At 31.5% G+C, this 23,799-nt stretch overlaps 2 protein-coding genes across 2 annotated transcripts in view; both read left to right on the forward strand.

Annotated features, from left to right (window-relative positions):
• The window catches only part of SPoCk (secretory pathway calcium atpase), a 230,491-nt gene that overhangs the window by 111,109 nt on the left and 95,583 nt on the right, over positions 1 to 23,799 (forward strand). The gene's annotated exons all lie outside the window — the stretch shown is intronic.
• Positions 6,554 to 7,453, forward strand: LOC135953164 (calcineurin B homologous protein 3). The gene is made up of 3 exons (XM_065502884.1): positions 6,554 to 6,703; positions 6,765 to 7,040; positions 7,098 to 7,453. The coding sequence occupies exons 1-3, from the start codon at positions 6,601 to 6,603 to the stop codon at positions 7,346 to 7,348; spliced, it is 630 nt and encodes a 209-aa protein (XP_065358956.1). The 5' UTR covers positions 6,554 to 6,600; the 3' UTR covers positions 7,349 to 7,453.

The raw sequence follows: 23,799 nt of genomic DNA on the forward strand, positions 1-23,799 counted from the left end.
ACAATTTTTGTTGGGTTACATAAAAATGTGCTTAAATAAGTTAATTTAAGAGCAGAAAGGAACACATCAGTAAAGAAAAAGAAAGAAGAAATTGTCTTTTAGTAAATGAATCATTTTTAAAGTTCGTTATTGTAAAGAAATTGTAGCCATTTAAGCAATTATGGACCAATGTTCCTTAATTTCAATAGTGAACTTCCTAAAACTACAATTTATTTACAAATAAAACAAATGGGCTTCTAAGTTATCAGCGATAAGCGGAAAATTGATTTAAACTAACAAATTTTCCAACAAAATTTGTTGAATTTAGTCCATGTTGCTGAATTCCTTTAAACATTAAATTGTGTTGTTCTTGTTGTCATCAGCAGCCTTTAATTATACTGTTACATGTTTATTTTACAACCATTCTGTTTACTTATTAATTATTTTATGTAGCATCATCATGCACATTTCGTAACATCGAATTTAATAAATAATTAATTTAAATTGATGATGCTGATTTATGTTTGTGTGTTTGTATGTAGGCATGTGCCAGGACAACAAAACAACAAACCATAAGGCGTCAATTTATTGTACATATCAAATTTATACCCGAACAAAATGTGCAAATGTAAGCAAAATAATGAATTGTGATGTTGCATGAAATCGAAGTTGCCCAGAATTACAGGTAGATAAAATCAGTGTAACAACCAAACATAGGATGTGAAAAAAGCAGGTGAATGGTAGGGTATTCAATTTTGTATAGTTCAGTTCTAGTTCAGTTCTAGTTCAGTTCAGTTCTAGTTCAGTTCTAGTTCAGTTCTAGTTCAGTTCTAGTTCAGTTCTAGTTCAGTTCTAGTTCAGTTCTAGTTCAGTTCTAGTTCAGTTCTAGTTCAGTTCTAGTTCAGTTCTAGTTCAGTTCTAGTTCAGTTCTAGTTCAGTTCTAGTTCAGTTCTAGTTCAGTTCTAGTTCAGTTCTAGTTCAGTTCTAGTTCAGTTCTAGTTCAGTTCTAGTTCAGTTCTAGTTCAGTTCTAGTTCAGTTCTAGTTCAGTTCTAGTTCAGTTCTAGTTCAGTTCTAGTTCAGTTCTAGTTCAGTTCTAGTTCAGTTCTGGTTCAGTTCTAGTTCAGTTCTAGTTCAGTTCTAGTTCAGTTCTAGTTCAGTTCTAGTTCAGTTCTAGTTCAGTTCTAGTTCAGTTCTAGTTCAGTTCTAGTTCAGTTCTAGTTCAGTTCTAGTTCAGTTCTAGTTCAGTTCTAGTTCAGTTCTAGTTCAGTTCTAGTTCAGTTCTAGTTCAGTTCTAGTTCAGTTCTAGTTCAGTTCTAGTTCAGTTCTAGTTCAGTTCTAGTTCAGTTCTAGTTCAGTTCTAGTTCAGTTCTAGTTCAGTTCTAGTTCAGTTCTAGTTCAGTTCTAGTTCAGTTCTAGTTCAGTTCTAGTTCAGTTCTAGTTCAGTTCTAGTTCAGTTCTAGTTCAGTTCTAGTTCAGTTCTAGTTCAGTTCTAGTTCAGTTCTAGTTCAGTTCTAGTTCAGTTCTAGTTCAGTTCTAGTTCAGTTCTAGTTCAGTTCTAGTTCAGTTCTAGTTCAGTTCTAGTTCAGTTCTAGTTCAGTTCTAGTTCAGTTCTAGTTCTGTTCTAGTTCAGTTCTAGTTCTGTTCTAGTTCAGTTCTAGTTCAGTTCTAGTTCAGTTCTAGTTCAGTTCTAGTTCAGTTCTAGTTCAGTTCTAGTTCAGTTCTAGTTCAGTTCTAGTTCAGTTCTAGTTCAGTTCTAGTTCAGTTCTAGTTCAGTTCTAGTTCAGTTCTAGTTCAGTTCTAGTTCAGTTCTAGTTCAGTTCTAGTTCAGTTCTAGTTCAGTTCTGGTTCAGTTCTAGTTCAGTTCTAGTTCAGTTCTAGTTCAGTTCTAGTTCAGTTCTAGTTCAGTTCTAGTTCAGTTCTAGTTCAGTTCTAGTTCAGTTCTAGTTCAGTTCTAGTTCAGTTCTAGTTCAGTTCTAGTTCAGTTCTAGTTCAGTTCTAGTTCAGTTCTAGTTCAGTTCTAGTTCAGTTCTAGTTCAGTTCTAGTTCAGTTCTAGTTCAGTTCTAGTTCAGTTCTAGTTCAGTTCTAGTTCAGTTCTAGTTCAGTTCTAGTTCAGTTCTAGTTCAGTTCTAGTTCAGTTCTAGTTCAGTTCTAGTTCAGTTCTAGTTCAGTTCTAGTTCAGTTCTAGTTCAGTTCTAGTTCAGTTCTAGTTCAGTTCTAGTTCAGTTCTAGTTCAGTTCTAGTTCAGTTCTAGTTCAGTTCTAGTTCAGTTCTAGTTCAGTTCTAGTTCAGTTCTAGTTCAGTTCTAGTTCAGTTCTAGTTCAGTTCTAGTTCAGTTCTAGTTCAGTTCTAGTTCAGTTCTAGTTCAGTTCTAGTTCAGTTCTAGTTCAGTTCTAGTTCTGTTCTAGTTCAGTTCTAGTTCTGTTCTAGTTCAGTTCTAGTTCAGTTCTAGTTCAGTTCTAGTTCAGTTCTAGTTCAGTTCTAGTTCAGTTCTAGTTCAGTTCTAGTTCAGTTCTAGTTCAGTTCTAGTTCAGTTCTAGTTCAGTTCTAGTTCAGTTCTAGTTCTAGTTCTGGTTCTAATTCAGGTTCTAGTTCAGCGTCTAGTTTAGGATCTAGTTCAGGTTCTAGTTCAGGTGCAGTTCAGGTTCTAGTTCGGGTTATATTTTAGGTTCTAGTTCAGGTTCTTGTTCTGTTTCTACATCATTTCCAATTGTATTTCAGAAATTTCTAATTATATTTCAGAAAATTCCATTTGAATTTCAGAAATTTCCAATTATATTTCAGAATTTTCTAATTGAATTTCAGAATTTTCTAATTGTATTTCAGAATTTTCCAATTGTATTTCAGAAATTTCCATTTGTATTTTAGAAAATTATAATAGCAATACAAATAGAAAATTCTGAAATACAATTGGAAATGGTGTAGTTTAGTTTCTATATCATGTTCTAGTTCGAGTTCTATTTCAGTTCTTTATATGATACCCCTCGTAATGACAAAAATTCATATCAGTTCCCAGCATTAACAGCTACCATACTATCCTTATCCTTCTGCTTACTTTGTTGCTTCATTATTTTTCTAGTTTTCATTATCAAATTGCTCACGACAGTCATAAAAGAACAAAAATCCCCCAGAAAGTAACAAAAATAAAAACATAATAAAAGTAATAAATGCCAGCAAAAAATAAAAAATAAAATATATTAAATTCATTTAATACTTAAAAAAACATGCACAAAGTATCATTCATATTTCAAACACTTTTCTACTAACTATGAATGACACACTGCAAAGCAGACGGACGGAGAAACATAAAATGTGAGTGACTGACAACTCCAACTGTGAGTTTATTATAAAACGACTCATTTCATCAGCTAGATAGGAAAGACATCATCATCACCATTATAGTAAAATCATCCTCATAATTTTCTTAGTTTTATATTTATTTTTTTGGTTTGGTTTGAAAAATGTTTTTAATATTGTAGTAATAAAGAAAATTACAACACCATGATTTTCTTTATTTTTCATTTTTGGTATATAAAATGAAAATGTCTGGTTTTTTACTTTCTTTGTACAATATCTTTTATATACATTTTAACGCACTACATATAGTTTTCTTTTATAATCCGATTATGAATGATCAGAAAATAATGATAAAATGCAGACGAAAACCACACGCAACAATATTAATAATACAAAATGCATGCTTAAATAATTGCATTTCCGTTTCCTGGGGGATTTAATAATAAATAGTTCAGTTTTATTTCAGTTTTTCTTCAATTCTGTTCTAGTTCTGTTCTAGTTCTGTTCTAGTTCTGTTCTAGTTCTGTTCTAGTTCTGTTCTAGTTCTGTTCTAGTTCTGTTCTAGTTCTGTTCTAGTTCTGTTCTAGTTCTGTTCTAGTTCTGTTCTAGTTCTGTTCTAGTTCTGTTCTGTTCTAGTTCTGTTCTAGTTCTGTTCTAGTTCTGTTCTAGTTCTGTTCTAGTTCTGTTCTAGTTCTGTTCTAGTTCTGTTCTAGTTCTGTTCTAGTTCTGTTCTAGTTCTGTTCTAGTTCTGTTCTAGTTCTGTTCTAGTTCTGTTCTAGTTCTGTTCTAGTTCTGTTCTAGTTCTGTTCTAGTTCTGTTCTAGTTCTGTTCTAGTTCTGTTCTAGTTCTGTTCTAGTTCTGTTCTAGTTCTGTTCTAGTTCTGTTCTAGTTCTAGTTCTGTTCTAGTTCTGTTCTAGTTCTGTTCTAGTTCTGTTCTAGTTCTGTTCTAGTTCTGTTCTAGTTCTGTTCTAGTTCTGTTCTAGTTCTGTTCTAGTTCTGTTCTAGTTCTGTTCTAGTTCTGTTCTAGTTCTGTTCTAGTTCTGTTCTAGTTCTGTTCTAGTTCTGTTCTAGTTCTGTTCTAGTTCTGTTCTAGTTCTGTTCTAGTTCTGTTCTAGTTCTGTTCTAGTTCTAGTTCTGTTCTAGTTCTGTTCTAGTTCTGTTCTAGTTCTGTTCTAGTTCTGTTCTAGTTCTGTTCTAGTTCTGTTCTAGTTCTGTTCTAGTTCTGTTCTAGTTCTGTTCTAGTTCTGTTCTAGTTCTGTTCTAGTTCTGTTCTAGTTCTGTTCTAGTTCTGTTCTAGTTCTGTTCTAGTTCTGTTCTAGTTCTGTTCTAGTTCTGTTCTAGTTCTGTTCTAGTTCTGTTCTAGTTCTGTTCTAGTTCTGTTCTAGTTCTGTTCTAGTTCTGTTCTAGTTCTGTTCTAGTTCTGTTCTAGTTCTGTTCTAGTTCTGTTCTAGTTCTAGTTCTGTTCTAGTTCTGTTCTAGTTCTGTTCTAGTTCTGTTCTAGTTCTGTTCTAGTTCTGTTCTAGTTCTGTTCTAGTTCTGTTCTAGTTCTGTTCTAGTTCTGTTCTAGTTCTGTTCTAGTTCTGTTCTAGTTCTGTTCTAGTTCTGTTCTAGTTCTGTTCTAGTTCTGTTCTAGTTCTGTTCTAGTTCTGTTCTAGTTCTGTTCTAGTTCTGTTCTAGTTCTGTTCTAGTTCTGTTCTAGTTCTGTTCTAGTTCTGTTCTAGTTCTGTTCTAGTTCTGTTCTAGTTCTGTTCTAGTTCTGTTCTAGTTCTGTTCTAGTTCTGTTCTAGTTCTGTTCTAGTTCTGTTCTAGTTCTGTTCTAGTTCTGTTCTAGTTCTGTTCTAGTTCTGTTCTAGTTCTGTTCTAGTTCTAGTTCTGTTCTAGTTCTGTTCTAGTTCTGTTCTAGTTCTGTTCTAGTTCTGTTCTAGTTCTGTTCTAGTTCTGTTCTAGTTCTGTTCTAGTTCTGTTCTAGTTCTGTTCTAGTTCTGTTCTAGTTCTGTTCTAGTTCTGTTCTAGTTCTGTTCTAGTTCTGTTCTAGTTCTGTTCTAGTTCTGTTCTAGTTCTGTTCTAGTTCTGTTCTAGTTCTGTTCTAGTTCTGTTCTAGTTCTGTTCTAGTTCTGTTCTAGTTCTGTTCTAGTTCTGTTCTAGTTCTGTTCTAGTTCTGTTCTAGTTCTGTTCTAGTTCTGTTCTAGTTCTGTTCTAGTTCTGTTCTAGTTCTGTTCTAGTTCTGTTCTAGTTCTGTTCTAGTTCTGTTCTAGTTCTGTTCTAGTTCTGTTCTAGTTCTGTTCTAGTTCTGTTCTAGTTCTGTTCTAGTTCTGTTCTAGTTCTGTTCTAGTTCTGTTCTAGTTGTGTTCTAGTTCTGTTCTAGTTCTGTTCTAGTTCTGTTCTAGTTCTGTTCTAGTTCTGTTCTAGTTCTGTTCTAGTTCTGTTCTAGTTCTGTTCTAGTTCTGTTCTAGTTCTGTTCTAGTTCTGTTCTAGTTCTGTTCTAGTTCTGTTCTAGTTCTGTTCTAGTTCTGTTCTAGTTCTGTTCTAGTTCTGTTCTAGTTCTGTTCTAGTTCTGTTCTAGTTCTGTTCTAGTTCTGTTCTAGTTCTGTTCTAGTTCTGTTCTAGTTCTGTTCTAGTTCTGTTCTAGTTCTGTTCTAGTTCTGTTCTAGTTCTGTTCTGTTCTAGTTGTGTTCTAGTTGTGTTCTAGTTCTGTTCTAGTTCTAGTTCTGTTCTAGTTCTGTTCTAGTTCTGTTCTAGTTCTGTTCTAGTTCTGTTCTAGTTCTGTTCTAGTTCTCTTCATGTCGAGTTGTAGGGTATTTAAGTTTCGTTTGTTTTTCAATTAATTTTGTCAGAAAAATTCATTCATTTGTAAAATTTAAATCTCTTTCCAATAATATTTAAGTTTATTTTCCAATGATTTAGTTGGCAAGCCAATCGTTTCATTTAAAATTATTATTGTTTTCAAACAAAACAACAATATTACTGCAATTTCAAAGCAAGTTGCAAAATTCCCCAGGCTATCAGTGTCGAAATGTCTGCATAATGTTGTGTTTGAAGTGTTAGAATTTAACATCTATCCTCCATTTAAGTATAGAATTTTGTTTTGAGACAAGAAATTGTGTTTTCTTGGATATAAAATCAATACAGAAAAAAAGGTTTTCTTAAATTTGTTTCAATAAAGTGAATTCGCTTCATGTCATCAAAAAAAGGAAAGCAAGTTGGGGGATGTTTTCCCTTTAAGTCATGTTGGAAATATTTTAAGGTTTCTTATTTGAAACATCCTGTTTACAATTTTAAATTAAAAATGTCATAATTTTGCTCAACAATCCTGTGTTGATAGGCAATGTTTCTTGGCTCTTTATTGTGTTGCCGCTCCAGAAAACCACAGGGCGAAAATCTACAATGTCCCCAGGAGTATATCAAGGTTTTAAAAGAAACCACAGCTTGTAAGTAAAGACGATTTTCTAATATTGAAAATACATACTGCAATTTGAAACATATTTCTAGTAAAAACTGGCCAAATAACTCATCTGTATAAATGTTTTTGCAATTTGGCCAAGGATTCTTTGGAATTCCCTCCTCAACATTTAAAGAAGAGCAATTTTCTCTGCATTACCAGTTTGCAGAGCAATCCTATATTGTCCATATTATTAGCAGCCATGTTTGGTGAGAGGAAACATTTGAAATTTCTAGAATTTGCCAAATATTTAAGTAATTTTCAAGCTTGTAGTTCGAGCTGGAAGTCGGAGCAAATTGAGGAAATTAAACAAAGGAAATTGAAAAGTAGGTAGCTGAGTTTCTAAGTTATGTGGAGTTAAGGGATTTTCCTTAATCTTTTAGTGCTTTTCAATATGTATGATCATGACAAGAATGGCTTGATTAGCGAAGAGGATTTAATCTTTGTGGTGCATAAATTATTTTCGGATATTTGGAATAGCGAGCAGATCATGAATGTGGCCTCTATGATGATGTTGGAAATGGATAATTCCCATACAAATCAAATATTGTTTAATGATTTTTGTTCAGCCTTGGCGGTATTTGATATGGAGGAATGTTTAATTACCAAAATACCTAGTGGGGGCAGGAATTAGCTGAAATACTTACTTGGTTCTTAAATTTAATTGTCTTATTTTTGTTATTATTTAAATTTATATGTTATTATTGTTTATTTTCTGTCTTTATAAAACATTTAATTTCTCCAGCAAACCCAATAAATTAGAAACTTGACCCAAAATTGGTATTAAAGTCTGCAGTAAAGCTATAATGGGATCTAAAGTTCTTTTAATATCTTTTAGATGAAGAACCAATTGTAAAATAGAATTAACATCAGCGCCCAACAGTTTAGTAGAGAGTCCCGATACCAAATTGGCCTCACATTGGGGAGTGTTGAAAACTGAGACCAATAAAAGCTACAAAAAAAAGGAATTTTAATTCAGTGTTAAACAATGTATTTAAAATTATTATAGACTTACATTTAACATCACTATTGTGGCTACCAATAGAAAGCACTTTCTTACCGCCTTTTAGTACATTTTGTTAATGGGTAAATGAACTTGTTTTTTTAAGGAAATGAAAACAATTCATTATTAAGCTTGAAATTTATATGAGAATTTGCTGTCGTTTAATTGTTTATTTTAAACACGATTTCTATTAAACAATTTAATGAGTTATTTTTGTTTAAAAAGTCATAAATAAATCGTTTAATGGGAGAAGGCAGCCTAATGAAAACAATTTGAAATTTAACTGCAAAAAAAATTGCTGGTTTATTATGAATTATGGGTTCGAAGGACCATTTACTGACATTTTTCTGTAGCCAAAACAATTATAAGGGCTTTTAAAAATTGTGGGATAGATAACGTTTTATACAGTTTTGTTTCTTAAATTTCAGGTTCGAAGGACCATTTTAAAATTTATTTTGGAAATACCCTTGTTCTTTAGCCATATTAAAGTATTATTAATGAGCTGTTGAAAATGTTAAGAAGGGCAATTCTTCTGTACACATACAAATGTAAATTCCTAATTTGCAGGTTCGAAGGACCATTTTTTTTTTTTTTTTGATATTTTTCTTATTATTATTAAACAAGCGCACAATTGTGGCTGCTTATGGTAATATTTTGTCTTCAAACATAGGTCTATTTATAGAGATATTTAAGCTTCAAACGTAGGTCCTTCTACAGCCATATTTTAGCTTCAAAAGTAGGTCAAACGTAGGTCTTTCGACAGTCATATTTTAGCTTCAAACTCAGGTCTTTTTACTGTCATATTTTAGCTTCAAACTCAGGTCTTTTTACAGTCATATTTTAGCTTCAAAATTAGGCCAAACGTACATATTTTACAGTCATATTTTAGCTTCAAATGTAGCCTTTCTGCAGTCAATATTTAGCTTTAAATGTAGGTCTTTCTAAAGTCATATTTTAGCTTCAAATATAGGTCCTTCTGCAGTCATATTTTAGCTTCAAACTCAGGTCTTTTTCATTTTGCTAATAAATTATTTTATTATCTTTTACTTGCAGGTAAGCGGAGGCTATTTTCTTTGAAATTTTATAGAGTAAGTAAATTTTTAATACAAAAGTGGTTAAATTTTAACCTGCTACCTTTCTGTACCAAACATTTTTTAACGTTTGACATATTTAGAAAAACACTACGTCATTAAAAATGGAAAATCCTGCCAGCCTATTTCAACAAAAACCAGTAAATTTGACAGGTTTTGCTAGAAAACAAGTTTTAAAAATCTACATTTCACATCGATTAACTTTCTAATAGCTTCTATTGTCTCTATTAAAACTTAAGGGTTGTTTATTCACTCTTACAACTAAATTTATTTGCTTGCGATAAAGTATGTATGCCAGGTCTGAAATAATAGTTATCACCACTTTATAGATATGTTGACAATTAGCTGATTTTTACATTTCAGTTTAACATTTTTCTCAAACTGTCATTGTTAATTGCACTACATGAAATTGCCATTAATGTGTGGACATGTTGGGTTAGAAAAAAGTTTGGATAACTGAATGAAAATTTAAGTGAAACGGATTTTTAAATTTATGGGACATTGTTATTAAAAAAGAAAATGGGAGGATAATAATATGAGTAATATTTTTGCTTCAAACGGAACTTTGTATATAGTCATATTTTAGCTTCAAAAGTAGGTCTTTATATAGTCATATTTTAGCTTCAAATGTGGGAATGTATATAGTCATATTTTTGCTTCAAACGTAGGTCTTTATATAGTCATATTTTTGCTTCAAACGTAGGTCTTTATATAGTCATATTTTTGCTTCAAACGTAGGTCTGCTTTAGCTTCAAATGTAGGACTATATATAGTCATATTTTAGCTTCAAACGTAGGTCTGTATATAGTCATATTTTAGCTTCAAAGGTCTGCATAGGTCTGCATATATTCATATTTTATCTTCAAAAGTAGGTCTGTATATAGTCATATTTTAGCTTCAAACGTGGGACTTTATATATTCATATTTTATCTTCAAAAGTAGGTCTTTATATAGTCATATTTTAGCTTCAAACGTAGGACTGTATATAGTCATATTTTTGCTTCAAACGTAGGTCTGTATATAGTCATATTTTAGCTTCAAACGTAGGTCTGCATATTGTCACATTTTAGCTTCAAACGTAGGTCAACATATAGTCATATTTTAGCTTCATAAGTAGATCTGAATATAGTCATATTGTAGCTTCAAACGTAGGTCTGTATATAGTCATATTTTAGCTTCAAACGTAGGTCTGCATATAGTCATATTTTAGCTTCAAACGTAGGTCTGAATATAGTCATATTTTAGCTTCAAACATAGGTCTGCATATATTCATATTTTAGCTTCACACGTAGGTCAACATACAGTCACATTTTAGCTTCAAACTTAGGTCTGTATATTGTCATATTTTAGCTTCAAACGTAGGTCTGCATATAGTCATATTTTAGCTTCAAACGTAGGTCTGAATATAGTCATATTTAAGCTTCAAACGTAGGTCTGAATATAGTCATATTTAAGCTTCAAACTTAGGTCTGCATATTGTCACATTTTAGCTTCAAACGTAGGTCAACATATAGTCATATTTTAGCTTCATAAGTAGATCTGAATATAGTCATATTGTAGCTTCAAACGTAGGTCTGTATATAGTCATATTTTAGCTTCAAACGTAGGTCTGCATATAGTCATATTTTAGCTTCAAACGTAGGTCTGAATATAGTCATATTTAAGCTTCACACGTAGGTCAACATACAGTCACATTTTAGCTTCAAACTTAGGTCTGTATATTGTCATATTTTAGCTTCAAACTTAGGTCTGTATATTGTCATATTTTAGCTTCAAACTTAGGTCTGTATATAGTCATAATTTTGCTTCAAACAAAGGTCTAAATATAGTCACATTTTAGCTTCAAACGTAAGCCTCTATATAGTCGCATTTAAGCTTCAAACAAAGGTCTGAATATAGTCATATTTTAGCTTCAAACGTAGGTCTTTAAATAGTCATATTTTAACTTCAAACATACCACTGCTTATAGTAAAATTTTAGCTTCAAACGTAGGTCTGTTTATAATCATATTTTAGGTTCAAACGTAGGTCTGTATATAGTCATATTTTAGCTTCAAACAAAAGTCTGTATATAGTCATATTTTAGCATCAAACGTAGGTCTGCATATAGTAATTTTTTAGATTCAAACGTAGGTCAACATGTAGTCACATTTTACCTTTGAATTTAGGTCAGTATATAGTCACATTTTAGCTTCAAACGTAGGCCTGAATATATTCACATTTAAGCTTCAAACGTAGGTCTGTATATAGTCATATTTTAGCTTCAAAAGTAGGTCTGTAAATAGTCATATTTATAATTATAAACAAATCTAATTTTTTTAAAGCCAAAAATTGTTATAAATATTTCCATTATCTAATAGCCAATAATATAAGAGTTATTAAAATTTAAAAATATACATTAATTGATTAATATGTTATTTTTGTTTTTCCATATAAATACAACGTTAATCATTAAAACTTGAAGCACTTTATTCATAATTGTTTTAGAAAATAACTCTAATCATAAATAAACAAAAATCAATCTAAACAATCTGAGTGTAATCGTTAATATTTCCCCCCAAAATATTTAGTTATTTCATAATAATGTTCGCCACTACATGGATTTTAATTGCCGGCTTTATATTTTTAATTTTTCATATACAACTTTCCTTAAGCATAAAATTGCAAACATTTTCATTTTTAAAATTTGAATGTTTAGAGTTGGATAAAGATTATTTGGAAATCAAAGAATGCTGCCTAAAAAACATAGGCTCTAATATAATGGCCTTTAATTTATATGTGGATATTAAGAATAAAAGCTTAAATGATATCAAGGTAATGTTTTTAACAAAACTTAAAAAAAAACCGAAACTTTATTAGAAATATGCTTAAATTTCAGATTCATAGCCAATTGCTGCGAAAGCAGAAAAACGAATTCCAGCCATTTCTCTACAATGACATAATTGATTTGTGTGATTTTATTAAAAATCAAAAACGTAATATTCTGTGGAATTTTGTTTATCAAACCACCGAAAGATATTCCAATTTAAATCATACGTGTCCTATAAATGTAATATTATGAAAATCATTAAATTTGTGTATATTATTATTGTTTTTTTTTCCTTTTAGCATGATTTTATTATTAAAAATATGATTGTTGATGAGAAACTTTTCAAAATTATACCCCTGCCGAGAGGTGAATATCTGGTGGATTTGAAAATTAGCGCAGAAAATATTGGGAGGACTATAATAAAGAGTTATTTTAAGAGATCTTAATAAAGATAATTGTGAAATTCAAGCGGTTTTTGTGTTATTTAGCAACAATAAAAGTGCAATTCCGTATACAAGCATATCTGAGTATTATATATCAAACTTAGTTGGGTATAAAGTCATATTTGGCTTCAAACTTTTGGCTTTTAGCATCAAAACATAGTTCTTCAAATGAGCATAAAACGTAGGTTTTTAAATAGTCATATTTTAGTTTCAAACGTAGCTAAAATATGACTATTTATATTTTAGGTCTGTAAATAGTCATATTTTAGCTTCAATCGCAGTTCTGTAAATAGTCATATTTTTGTTTCAAACGTAGGTCTATAAATAGTCATATTTTAGCTTCAAACGTAGGTCTGTAAATAGTCATATTTTAGCTTCAAACGTAGGTCTGTAAATAGTCATATTTTAGCTTCAAACGTAGGTCCGTATATAGTCATATTTTAGCTTCAATCTCAGGTCAGTAAATAGTCATATGTTAGCTTCAATCGCAGGTCTGTAAATAATCATATTTTAGCTTCAAACATAGGTCCGTATATAGTCATATTTTAGCTTCAATCTCAGGTCAGTAAATAGTCATATGTTAGCTTCAATCGCAGGTCTGTAAATAATCATATTTTAGCTTCAAACATAGGTATATATAGTCATATTTTAGCTTCACACGAAGGTCTGTAAATAGTCATATTTTAGCTTCAAACGTAGGTCCGTATATAGTCATATTTTAGCTTCAATCACAGGTTTGTAAATAGTCATATTTTAGCTTCAAACATAGGTCCGTATATAGTCATATTTTAGCTTCACACGAAGGTCTATAAATAGTCATCAAACGTAGGTCCGTGTATATTTTAGCTTCAAACGTAGGTTTGTAAATAGTCATATTTTAGCTTCAATATCAGGTCTGTAAATAGTCATATTTTAGCTTCAAACATAGGTCCGTATATAGTCATATTTTAGCTTCACACGAAGGTCTGTTAATAGTCATATTTTAGCTTCAAAAGTAGGTCCGTATATAGTAATATTTGAGCATAAAACGTAGGTCTGTATATAGTCATATTTTAGCTTCAATCGCAGTTCTGTAAATAGTCATATTTTTGTTTCAAACGTAGGTCTATAAATAGTCATATTTTAGCTTCAAACGTAGGTCTGTAAATAGTCATATTTTAGCTTCAATCGCAGGTCTGTAAATAGTAATGTTTATAGTCATATTTTGACTTCAAAAGTAGGTCTATTTATAGTCATATTTTAACTTCAAACGTAGATCTGTTTATAGTCATATTTTTACTTTGATTGGTATGTTAATAATCATATTGTAGCTGCTAAAACAGGTCTGCATACATTCATATTTTATCTTCAAACTCTTCAAACGTGTTTAATAAAAATGTTGTTCTTTGAAATTAATATTAAAATTCCTTTGCGAAATAAATATAAACAATTATTTAATCCACATATTGTGCGTGATTTTTAATGAATTCCGGGATAAAGAAAACAAACTGAAATTGCCAAAAATATATATAATTTTAAATACAATAACGTGCTGAATGTTTATGACAATTAACTTGGCAAATGTCAAATACACGTGCAAATAAACTCACATTAATTCTATAAAGCAGAACAGTTAAAATTTGTTAGCTGTTTAGATAGGGAATAAATAAAATTATAAATGCAAATGTTGTAGATATTACATGGCACATGGAAATATGTTAAAATTTTTAAGTATATTTAAGACAACGATTTAATTAATTATGAACAGAATATAAAATATTTAATGAACATATTAAATTTTAATTTTATGTTAAAAAAGGATATAACATAAATATTGCAAAGGTAATTGACATAAAGAGGTTTTAAACAGGAACTGGCTTTTGCAAAAAATAAGTAAAATCCTCATACATACATATAAATAAATTTGTAGTATTATTTTCCATCTCATATGGTTTTAACTGTCATTAGCTTATTTGTACATAAATAATTAGGGAGCTATTTAAGCTAGAGATTTATTGAGCTATAAAGTGGCAGGTCTTTCTGTATATAGTCATATTTTAGCATAAAATGTAGGTCTGCATATAGTCATATTTTAGCTTCAAATGTAGGACTGTATATAGTCATATTTTAGCTTCAAACGTAGGTCTGTATATAGTCATGTTTTAGCTTCAAACGTAGGTCTGCATATAGTCATATTTTAGCTTCAAATGCAGGACTGTATATAGCCATATTTTAGCTTCAAACGTAGGTCTGCATATAGTCATATTTTAGCTTCAAATGCAGGACTGTATATAGTCACATTTTAGCTTCAAACATAGGTCTTCATATATTCATATTTTAGCTTCAAACATAGGTCTGCATATATTCATATTTTAGCTTCAAAAGTAGGTCTGAATATAGTCATATTTTAGCTTCAAACATAGGTCTGCATATATTCATATTTTAGCTTCAAAAGTAGGTCTGAATATAGTCATATTTTAGCTTCAAATGCAGGTCTGCATATATTCATATTTTAGCTTCAAACGTAGGTCTGCATATATTCATATTTTAGCTTCAAAAGTAGGTCTGAATATAGTCATATTTTAGCTCCAAATGTGGCTCTGTATATAGTCATATTTTAGCATCAAATGTAGCTCTGTATATAGTCATACTTTAGCTTCGAACGTAGGTCTGTATATAGTCTTATTTTAGCTTCAAATGTAGCTCTGTATATATTCATATTTTATCTTCGAACGTAGGTCTGAATATAGTCATATTTTAGCTCCAAATGTGGCTCTGTATATAGTCATATTATAGCTTCAAATATAGCACTGTATATAGTCATATTTTAACTTCGAACGTAGGTCTGTATATAGTCACATTTAAGCTTCAAAACGTAGGTTTGTATATAGTCATAATTTAGCTTTAAACAAAGGTCTGAATATAGTCACATTTTAGCTTCAAACGTAAGCCTGTATATAGTCACATTTAAGCTTCAAACGTAGGTCTGTATATAGTCATATTTTATCTTCGAACGTAGGTCTGTATATCGTCATATTTTAGTTTAAAACTGAGGTCATTCTATAATCAAGTTTTAGCTTGAAATGTAGGTCGGTATATAGTCATATTTTAGCTTCTGCATATAGTCATATTTTACCTCCAAACTTAGATCTGTATATAGTCATATTTTAGCTCCAAAAGCAGGTCTGTATGACTATTTTATCAGAAAAAGCAGAATTAATTAAGCTTCTTCCCTGAGAAATCTTAGAAAAACCTGACTCAGTCTAATATTTTAGACTCTCACTGTTTATTGAAACATATCCCAGTTGTATTATTGTGGTGTTGACAATGTTTTAAGGATAATGTTTTATTATTGTTATTGTCGTTGTTGCTGCAGTAGTTGTTGTTTTTGTCATCATCATTGACATTGCTCTTTTTTCCGGCGAATTGGCAATGTGTGTTATTAGCTGTTAAGAGGACTCCATACTATCAATATATACACTTATACAGATATATATTCATTTATAGTATATCCAACTCCTCTACTAACTTTTTACATTCACATATTCATAATACACATTTTGAACATGACATGTTTTTAGTGCTGTTCATTCAAATGTACTGCTCGTCCGTCATATGAGCAAAACCTCTACCACAACAGCTTAAAAGTGCTATAGACTATGGCTGCTGCTGCTACTAGTGCTGCAAGTCATAATGCTATATTATTCACATCCTCCACATTCATTGATATATGTAGGAATTACTCCTTCACTACATTAAATTTTATGGAGTTGTTTTACACTTACCCCAAAAGAAAAAAAACGACATATTGATATTGTAATACACAGATTTGTATATACACACATCCATATAAACATAGTTGAACATGTGTTGGTAAATTTATGTTAATGTAAAAGTATGTTTGTATGACTGACAGTATCTGTGGAGTGCTGTAAAAAGCCTGCCTGTAATTTTTATAGCTGTATTGCTGGATTTTTTTGTTTCAATGTTAGATTTTGTTAATTCCATTTTTCCACTTTGGCAATTTTGAATTATTTTTCACTTCCATGGGAATGATTGTTGATCAACACTTGGTTTAATTTACAATTATGTTGTGAGTAGAATAACAGCAACAAATAGTAGTAGCAACAGAACAAATAAATATAAATTTACAAAAACGTTAATTGAGTTTGTCAGTTAAATGTTTAAATCTATAAATATAATTTAGAGATAATTTCAAAAGCACAAGACTGCACACAAGGGAGGTTTATCAAATGGATGAGCTGTCATTTAGTTCAGTTCTAGATCAGGTTCTAGTTCAGGTTCCAGTTCTAGTGCAGGTTCTAGTTCAGGTTCTAGATCAGTTTCTAGTTCTAGTTCAGGTTTCAGTTCAGTTTCAAGTTCAGTTTCAAGTTCAGGTTTTAGTTCAGTTCTAGTTCAGGTTTTAGTTCAGGTTCTAGTTCAGTTTCAAGTTCCGATTCTAGTTCAGAGTCTAATTCAGGTTCTAGTTCAGGTTCTAATTCAGGTTCTAATTCAGGTTCTAGTTTAGGTTCTAGTTTAGGTACTAGTTCAGTTCTAGTTCAGTTCTAGTTCAGTTCTAGTTCAGTTCTAGTTCAGTTCTAGTTCAGTTCTAGTTCAGTTCTAGTTCAGTTCTAGTTCAGTTCTAGTTCAGTTCTAGTTCAGTTCTAGTTCAGTTCTAGTTCAGTTCTAGTTCAGTTCTAGTTCAGTTCTAGTTCAGTTCTAGTTCAGTTCTAGTTCAGTTCTAGTTCAGTTCTAGTTCAGTTCTAGTTCAGTTCTAGTTCAGTTCTAGTTCAGTTCTAGTTCAGTTCTAGTTCAGTTCTAGTTCAGTTCTAGTTCAGTTCAGTTCTAGTTCTAGTTCAGTTCTAGTTCAGTTCTAGTTCAGTTCTAGTTCAGTTCTAGTTCAGTTCTAGTTCAGTTCTAGTTCAGTTCTAGTTCAGTTCTAGTTCAGTTCTAGTTCAGTTCTAGTTCAGTTCTAGTTCAGTTCTAGTTCAGTTCTAGTTCAGTTCTAGTTCAGTTCTAGTTCAGTTCTAGTTCAGTTCTAGTTCAGTTCTAGTTCAGTTCTAGTTCAGTTCTAGTTCAGTTCTAGTTCAGTTCTAGTTCAGTTCTAGTTCAGTTCTAGTTCAGTTCTAGTTCAGTTCTAGTTCAGTTCTAGTTCAGTTCTAGTTCAGTTCTAGTTCAGTTCTAGTTCAGTTCTAGTTCAGTTCTAGTTCAGTTCTAGTTCAGTTCTAGTTCAGTTCTAGTTCAGTTCTAGTTCAGTTCTAGTTCAGTTCTAGTTCAGTTCTAGTTCATTCTAGTTCAGTTCTAGTTCAGTTCTAGTTCAGTTCTAGTTCAGTTCTAGTTCAGTTCTAGTTCAGTTCTAGTTCAGTTCTAGTTCAGTTCTAGTTCAGTTCTAGTTCAGTTCTAGTTCAGTTCTAGTTCAGTTCTAGTTCAGTTCTAGTTCAGTTCTAGTTCAGTTCTAGTTCAGTTCTAGTTCAGTTCTAGTTCAGTTCTAGTTCAGTTCTAGTTCAGTTCTAGTTCAGTTCTAGTTCAGTTCTAGTTCAGTTCTAGTTCAGTTCTAGTTCAGTTCAGTTCTAGTTCTAGTTCAGTTCTAGTTCAGTTCTAGTTCAGTTCTAGTTCTAGTTCTAGTTCAGTTCTAGTTCAGTTCTAGTTCAGTTCTAATTCAGTTCTTGTTCAGTTCTAATTTAGTTCAGTTCTAGTTCAGTTCTAGTCCAGTTCTTGTTCAGTTCTAGCTCAGTTCTAGTTCAGTTCTTGTTCAGTTCTAGTTCAGTTCTAGTTCAGTTCTAGTTCAGTTCTTGTTCAGTTCTTGTTCAGTTCTATTTCTAGTTCAGTTCTAGTTCAGGTTCTAGTTCAGTTCTAGTTTAGTTCTATTTCTAGTTGAGTTCTAGTTCAAGTTCTAGTTCAGGTCCTAAATCAGATTCTATTTCAGGTTCTTGTCCAGGTTCTATATTCACTGATGCAGAACTTTTTACATACTCTCGTGGTGAATATAATGTAAAATTAGTGATTGCAATTGGATTGAAAGTGTTATAGAGCCAAATGGTTGATTATTATTCTTAAATAATAAATGTAATCAACAGAATATGACCGAATTGTCTTAATTGCATACTGCACAAAATCTATATTTAATAATATTTAACAGAAATTGTTTCCAAATTCTCACAAATCACCTCATTAAAATAAATATAAATACATTTTTAATGCAATCACAAACAAATGCTAATTTTTTATTATAACTACTAGCGAGAGTCCAGCCATGCTTTACTTAATAAAACTGATCGCATTATTTTTAATAATTTTAACTCAATATATAAATTTAATTTTAACCAAGTCTCCCCTATCGTTAATAAAAATAACAAATCTGACCTGTGAAACAGTGGATAAAGGTTTCATAGAGTTTCCCACATGTGAGGTGAATAGGATTAAAGGAAATGTGTATGCGATAAATATGTACGTAAAATTGAATGCGCGAAATGTTGATAATGTAACGGTAATTATAAAAAAACTTTCCAATTAATAATGAAATTTATTAATAACCTATTTTTTCGTTTAAGATTCTAGCTAAACTTTTCCGCAAAACCAACAAAAAATTTCGTCCCTTTCTTTATGATGATGTCATTGATTATTGTGAATTTCATCGTAATGCTAAACGTCATGTCTTCTGGAATTTGATGTATACAAATTTGGCCAGATATTCGAATATAAATCATTCGTGTCCCTATAATGTAATGTTAACGAATATTTATTTAAATATGATTTAATTAATATATTATATTTACATTTTTTTAGCATGATTTATTTATAAAGAATTTGACCTTTGATAGCAGCCAACTTAAAGTGGCTCCCATTCCTCGTGGCGAATATCTGATACAATATAAATACATTGTTTGGAGTGTTTATCGTTGCCAGTTAATGGTTTATGTCAATCGTTTTTGAAATAAATTTTGTGTTTTGAAAATATTATAGAAAAAAACATCTTAAATTATAATTTCTACACGATATTTCACTGCTTCTGTGCACAGAACTGAACTAGAACTGAACTAGAACTGAACTAGAACTGAACTAGAACTGAACTAGAACTGAACTAGAACTGAACTAGAACTGAACTAGAACTGAACTAGAACTGAACTAGAACTGAACTAGAACTGAACTAGAACTGAACTAGAACTGAACTAGAACTGAACTAGAACTGAACTAGAACTGAACTAGAACTGAACTAGAACTGAACTAGAACTGAACTAGAACTGAACTAGAACTGAACTAGAACTGAACTAGAACTGAACTAGAACTGAACTAGAACTGAACTAGAACTGAACTAGAACTTGAAATATAACTGAAATAGAACCTGAACTAGAACTGAACTAGAACTGAACTAGAACTGAACTAGAACTGAACTAGAACTGAACTAGAACTGAACTAGAACTGAACTAGAACTGAACTAGAACTGAACTAGAACTGAACTAGAACTGAACTAGAACTGAACTAGAACTGAACTAGAACTGAACTAGAACTAGAACTGAACTAGAACTGAACTAGAACTGAACTAGAACTGAACTAGAACTGAACTAGAATTAGAACTAGAACTGAACTGGTTTATAATCAATAACCCTTTAAAGTTTTACCAGTTTACTTCAAAGACCCAAGTACGAATTGAAAAATATTTAAAAATTCTACTATTAATATAACTATTAGTAACCGTTTAAAATACCCTAATTAATATTTTATCTCTTAATATGGGTTTAAAATTGCTGCATTTAAAACCGAAGTTTTAATTTACGTATAAAAATACCAACAATTACATTTAATCCACTCAGTTCTCAGTTTTCATTTCATTATGTCACAGCTTAAACTGTCCACTTTATTATTGCTGTCATCGGCATTGGCACACAATTTCTCCTCACTAAACGCTGCTTCAAAATCCGGTTCACTTACGTTAACAAGTGTAAATTGTACTTCGCTGGATATAAGTTTTTCAAATTATACCAAATGCCATTTAATAAAAAACAAACAAAATAAAATCGCTTTAGAAATGTACATCCAGATACGACCGGTTAAATTTGATAATATAACGGTAAATATGAATGTTTTTGCAAAAACAAATAAACAGATTTCTTTAAATTATTATTTTTTATGCGTTTCCATAGATCAACGCGAAATTGTTTCGGAAATATAAAAATGTATATCGTCCATTTATGTACTCAGACGTATTTGATTTATGTGAAATAATACTTAATTCCAAAACAAATGTATTTTGGAGCACGATATATAGGATTTTGGCACAACATTCAAATATTAATCATGCATGTCCATATGATGTAAGTTATAATTGCATAAATGCACGAGATAATGTTGTTCAGTTAGTTCAGTTCTTGTTCAGGTTCTATTTTAGTTCTAGTTCAATTCAAATTCAGGTTCTAGTTCAGTTCTAGTTCAGGTTCTAGTTCAGGTTCTAGTTCTAGTTCAGGTTCTAGTTCTAGTTCAGGTTCTAGTTCTAGTTCAGTTCTAATTCAGTTCTAGTTCAGTTCTAGTTCAGTTCTAGTTCAGTTCTAGTTCAGGTTCTAGTTCAGTTCTAGTTCAGTTCTAGTTCAGTTCTAGTTCTAGTTCAGTTCTAGTTCAGTTCTAGTTCAGTTCTAGTTCAGTTCTAGTTCAGTTCTAGTTCAGTTCTAGTTCAGTTCTAGTTCAGTTCTAGTTCAGTTCTAGTTCAGTTCTAGTTCAGTTCTAGTTCAGTTCTAGTTCAGGTTCTAGTTCAGTTCTAGTTCAGTTCTAGTTCAGTTCTAGTTCAGTTCTAGTTCAGTTCTAGTTCAGGTTCTAGTTCAGGTTCTAGTTCAGTTCTAGTTCAGTTCTAGTTCAGTTCTAGTTCAGTTCTAGTTCAGTTCTAGTTCAGGTTCTAGTTCAGGTTCTAGTTCAGGTTATAGTGCAGGTTCTAGTTCAGTTCTAGTTCTGTTCTAGTTCAGGTTCTATTTTAGTTCTAGCTCAAGTTCTAGTTCAGTTCTAGTTCAGTTCTAGTTCAGTTCTAGTTCAGTTCTAGTTCAGTTCTAGTTCAGTTCTAGTTCAGTTCTAGTTCAGTTCTAGTTCAGTTCTAGTTCAGTTCTAGTTCAGTTCTAGTTCAGTTCTAGTTCAGTTCTAGTTCAGTTCTAGTTCAGTTCTAGTTCAGTTCTAGTTCAGTTCTAGTTCAGTTCTAGTTCAGTTCTAGTTCAGTTCTAGTTCAGTTCTAGTTCAGTTCTAGTTCAGTTCTAGTTCAGTTCTAGTTCAGTTCTAGTTCAGTTCTAGTTCAGTTCTAGTTCAGTTCTAGTTCAGTTCTAGTTCTAGTTCAGTTCTAGTTCAGTTCTAGTTCAGTTCTAGTTCAGTTCTAGTTCAGTTCTAGTTCAGTTCTAGTTCAGTTCTAGTTCTAGTTCAGTTCTAGTTCAGTTCTAGTTCAGTTCTAGTTCTAGTTCAGTTCTAGTTCAGTTCTAGTTCAGTTCTAGTTCAGTTCTAGTTCAGTTCTAGTTCAGTTCTAGTTCAGTTCTAGTTCTAGTTCAGTTCTAGTTCAGTTCTAGTTCAGTTCTAGTTCAGTTCTAGTTCAGTTCTAGTTCAGTTCTAGTTCAGTTCTAGTTCAGTTCTAGTTCAGTTCTAGTTCAGTTCTAGTTCAGTTCTAGTTCAGTTCTAGTTCAGTTCTAGTTCAGTTCTAGTTCAGTTCTAGTTCAGTTCTAGTTCAGTTCTAGTTCAGTTCTAGTTCTAGTTCAGTTCTAGTTCAGTTCTAGTTCAGTTCTAGTTCAGTTCTAGTTCAGTTCTAGTTCAGTTCTAGTTCAGTTCTAGTTCAGTTCTAGTTCAGTTCTAGTTCTAGTTCAGTTCTAGTTCAGTTCTAGTTCAGTTCTAGTTCTAGTTCAGTTCTAGTTCAGTTCTAGTTCAGTTCTAGTTCAGTTCTAGTTCAGTTCTAGTTCAGTTCTAGTTCAGTTCTAGTTCTAGTTCAGTTCTAGTTCAGTTCTAGTTCAGTTCTAGTTCAGTTCTAGTTCAGTTCTAGTTCAGTTCTAGTTCAGTTCTAGTTCAGTTCTAGTTCAGTTCAGTTCTAGTTCAATTCTAATTCAGGTTCTAGTTCAGGTTCTAATTCAGTTCTAGTTCAGTTCTAGTTCATGTTCTAGTTCAGGGGCCGAATTACCGCATTCGATATCGAGTATATTCGATCGTAATTTTCTTATTTGAGATTACGGCATTCGATATCGAGCATGAAATTTAGAACATTTTGTTATAATTACGATATCGAAATTATTTTTCGATACGATAGTTCATTCGATCACGAGTGCGGTAATTCGGCCCCAGGTTCTAGTTCAGTTCTTCTTGATTAAACAAAATTATACTGTTGCCATTAATTTTTTATAATAGCATGATATATACGTGAAAAACTTATCTCTTGACGTCCCTGGTGCAGAACTGATTCCGATTCCTCGTGGTGAGTATAAGATACAATTAGTGATTGGTATTTGGAAGAGTTATAAAGCCAAATGGTTGGTTACTTTTCTTAAACGATAAATGTAAAACAACATAATGGTCCCAGTCTTAATTACACAAACACTATATTAAATAATAATTACCACAAATTGTTCTCAAATCACCTTATTAAAATATATAAATAAATGTTGATGGAAAAAATTCAAATGCTAATTGTTTATTATAACTACTACCGACAGTCTAACCATGCATCACTTAATAAAACTGATCGCATTATTTTTAATAATTTGTACTCAATATATAAATTTCATTTTAACCAAATCTACGCCATCGTTCATAAAATTAACAAATTTTGTCTGTGAATCAGTGGATAAAAGTTTCATGGAATTTCCCATATGTGAGGTGAATAGGATTAAAGGAAATGTGTATGCAGTGAATATGTACGCCAAAATGAAAGTGAAAAATATTGAAAATGTAACGGTAATTATACAAAATTTGTCAACAACTAACACAGTTTATTAACCTAGTTTTTCGTTGAAGATTCTAGCTAAACTTTATCGCAAAACCAACAATAAATATCGTACCTTTCTTTACGATGATGTCATTGATTATTGTGATTTCCATCGTAATGCTAAACGTCATGTCTTCTGGAATTTGATGTATAAAAATTTGGCCAGATATTCGAATATAAATCATTCGTGTCCCTATAATGTAATGTTAACGAATATTTATTTAAATAGGCATTAGTTAATGTATAATATTTAAATTTTTTAGCATGATTTAATTATAAACAATTTGACCTTTGACAGCAGCCAACTTAAAGTGGCTCCCGTTCCTCGAGGTGAATATATGATACAATATAAGTACATAATTTGGAGCAGCTATCGCTGTCAGTTAACGGTTTATGCCACTCGTTCTTGAAATAAATTTTGTGTTTTGAAAATATAATAGAAAAAATGTCAATGATTGAATGATTCGGTAGGCCGAAACTTAAACTCTAGAACAGAACTAGAACACAACTAGAACACAACTAGAACAGAACTAGAACAGAACTAGAACAGAACTAGAACAGAACTAGAACAGAACTAGAACAGAACTAGAACAGAACTAGAACAGAACTAGAACAGAACTAGAACAGAACTAGAACAGAACTAGAACAGAACTAGAACAGAACTAGAACAGAACTAGAACAGAACTAGAACAGAACTAGAACAGAACTAGAACAGAACTAGAACAGAACTAGAACAGAACTAGAACAGAACTAGAACAGAACTAGAACAGAACTAGAACAGAACTAGAACAGAACTAGAACAGAACTAGAACAGAACTAGAACAGAAC

Source organism: Calliphora vicina, chromosome 3, assembly GCF_958450345.1.
Source record: "Calliphora vicina chromosome 3, idCalVici1.1, whole genome shotgun sequence".
NCBI classification, from domain to species: domain Eukaryota; kingdom Metazoa; phylum Arthropoda; class Insecta; order Diptera; family Calliphoridae; genus Calliphora; species Calliphora vicina.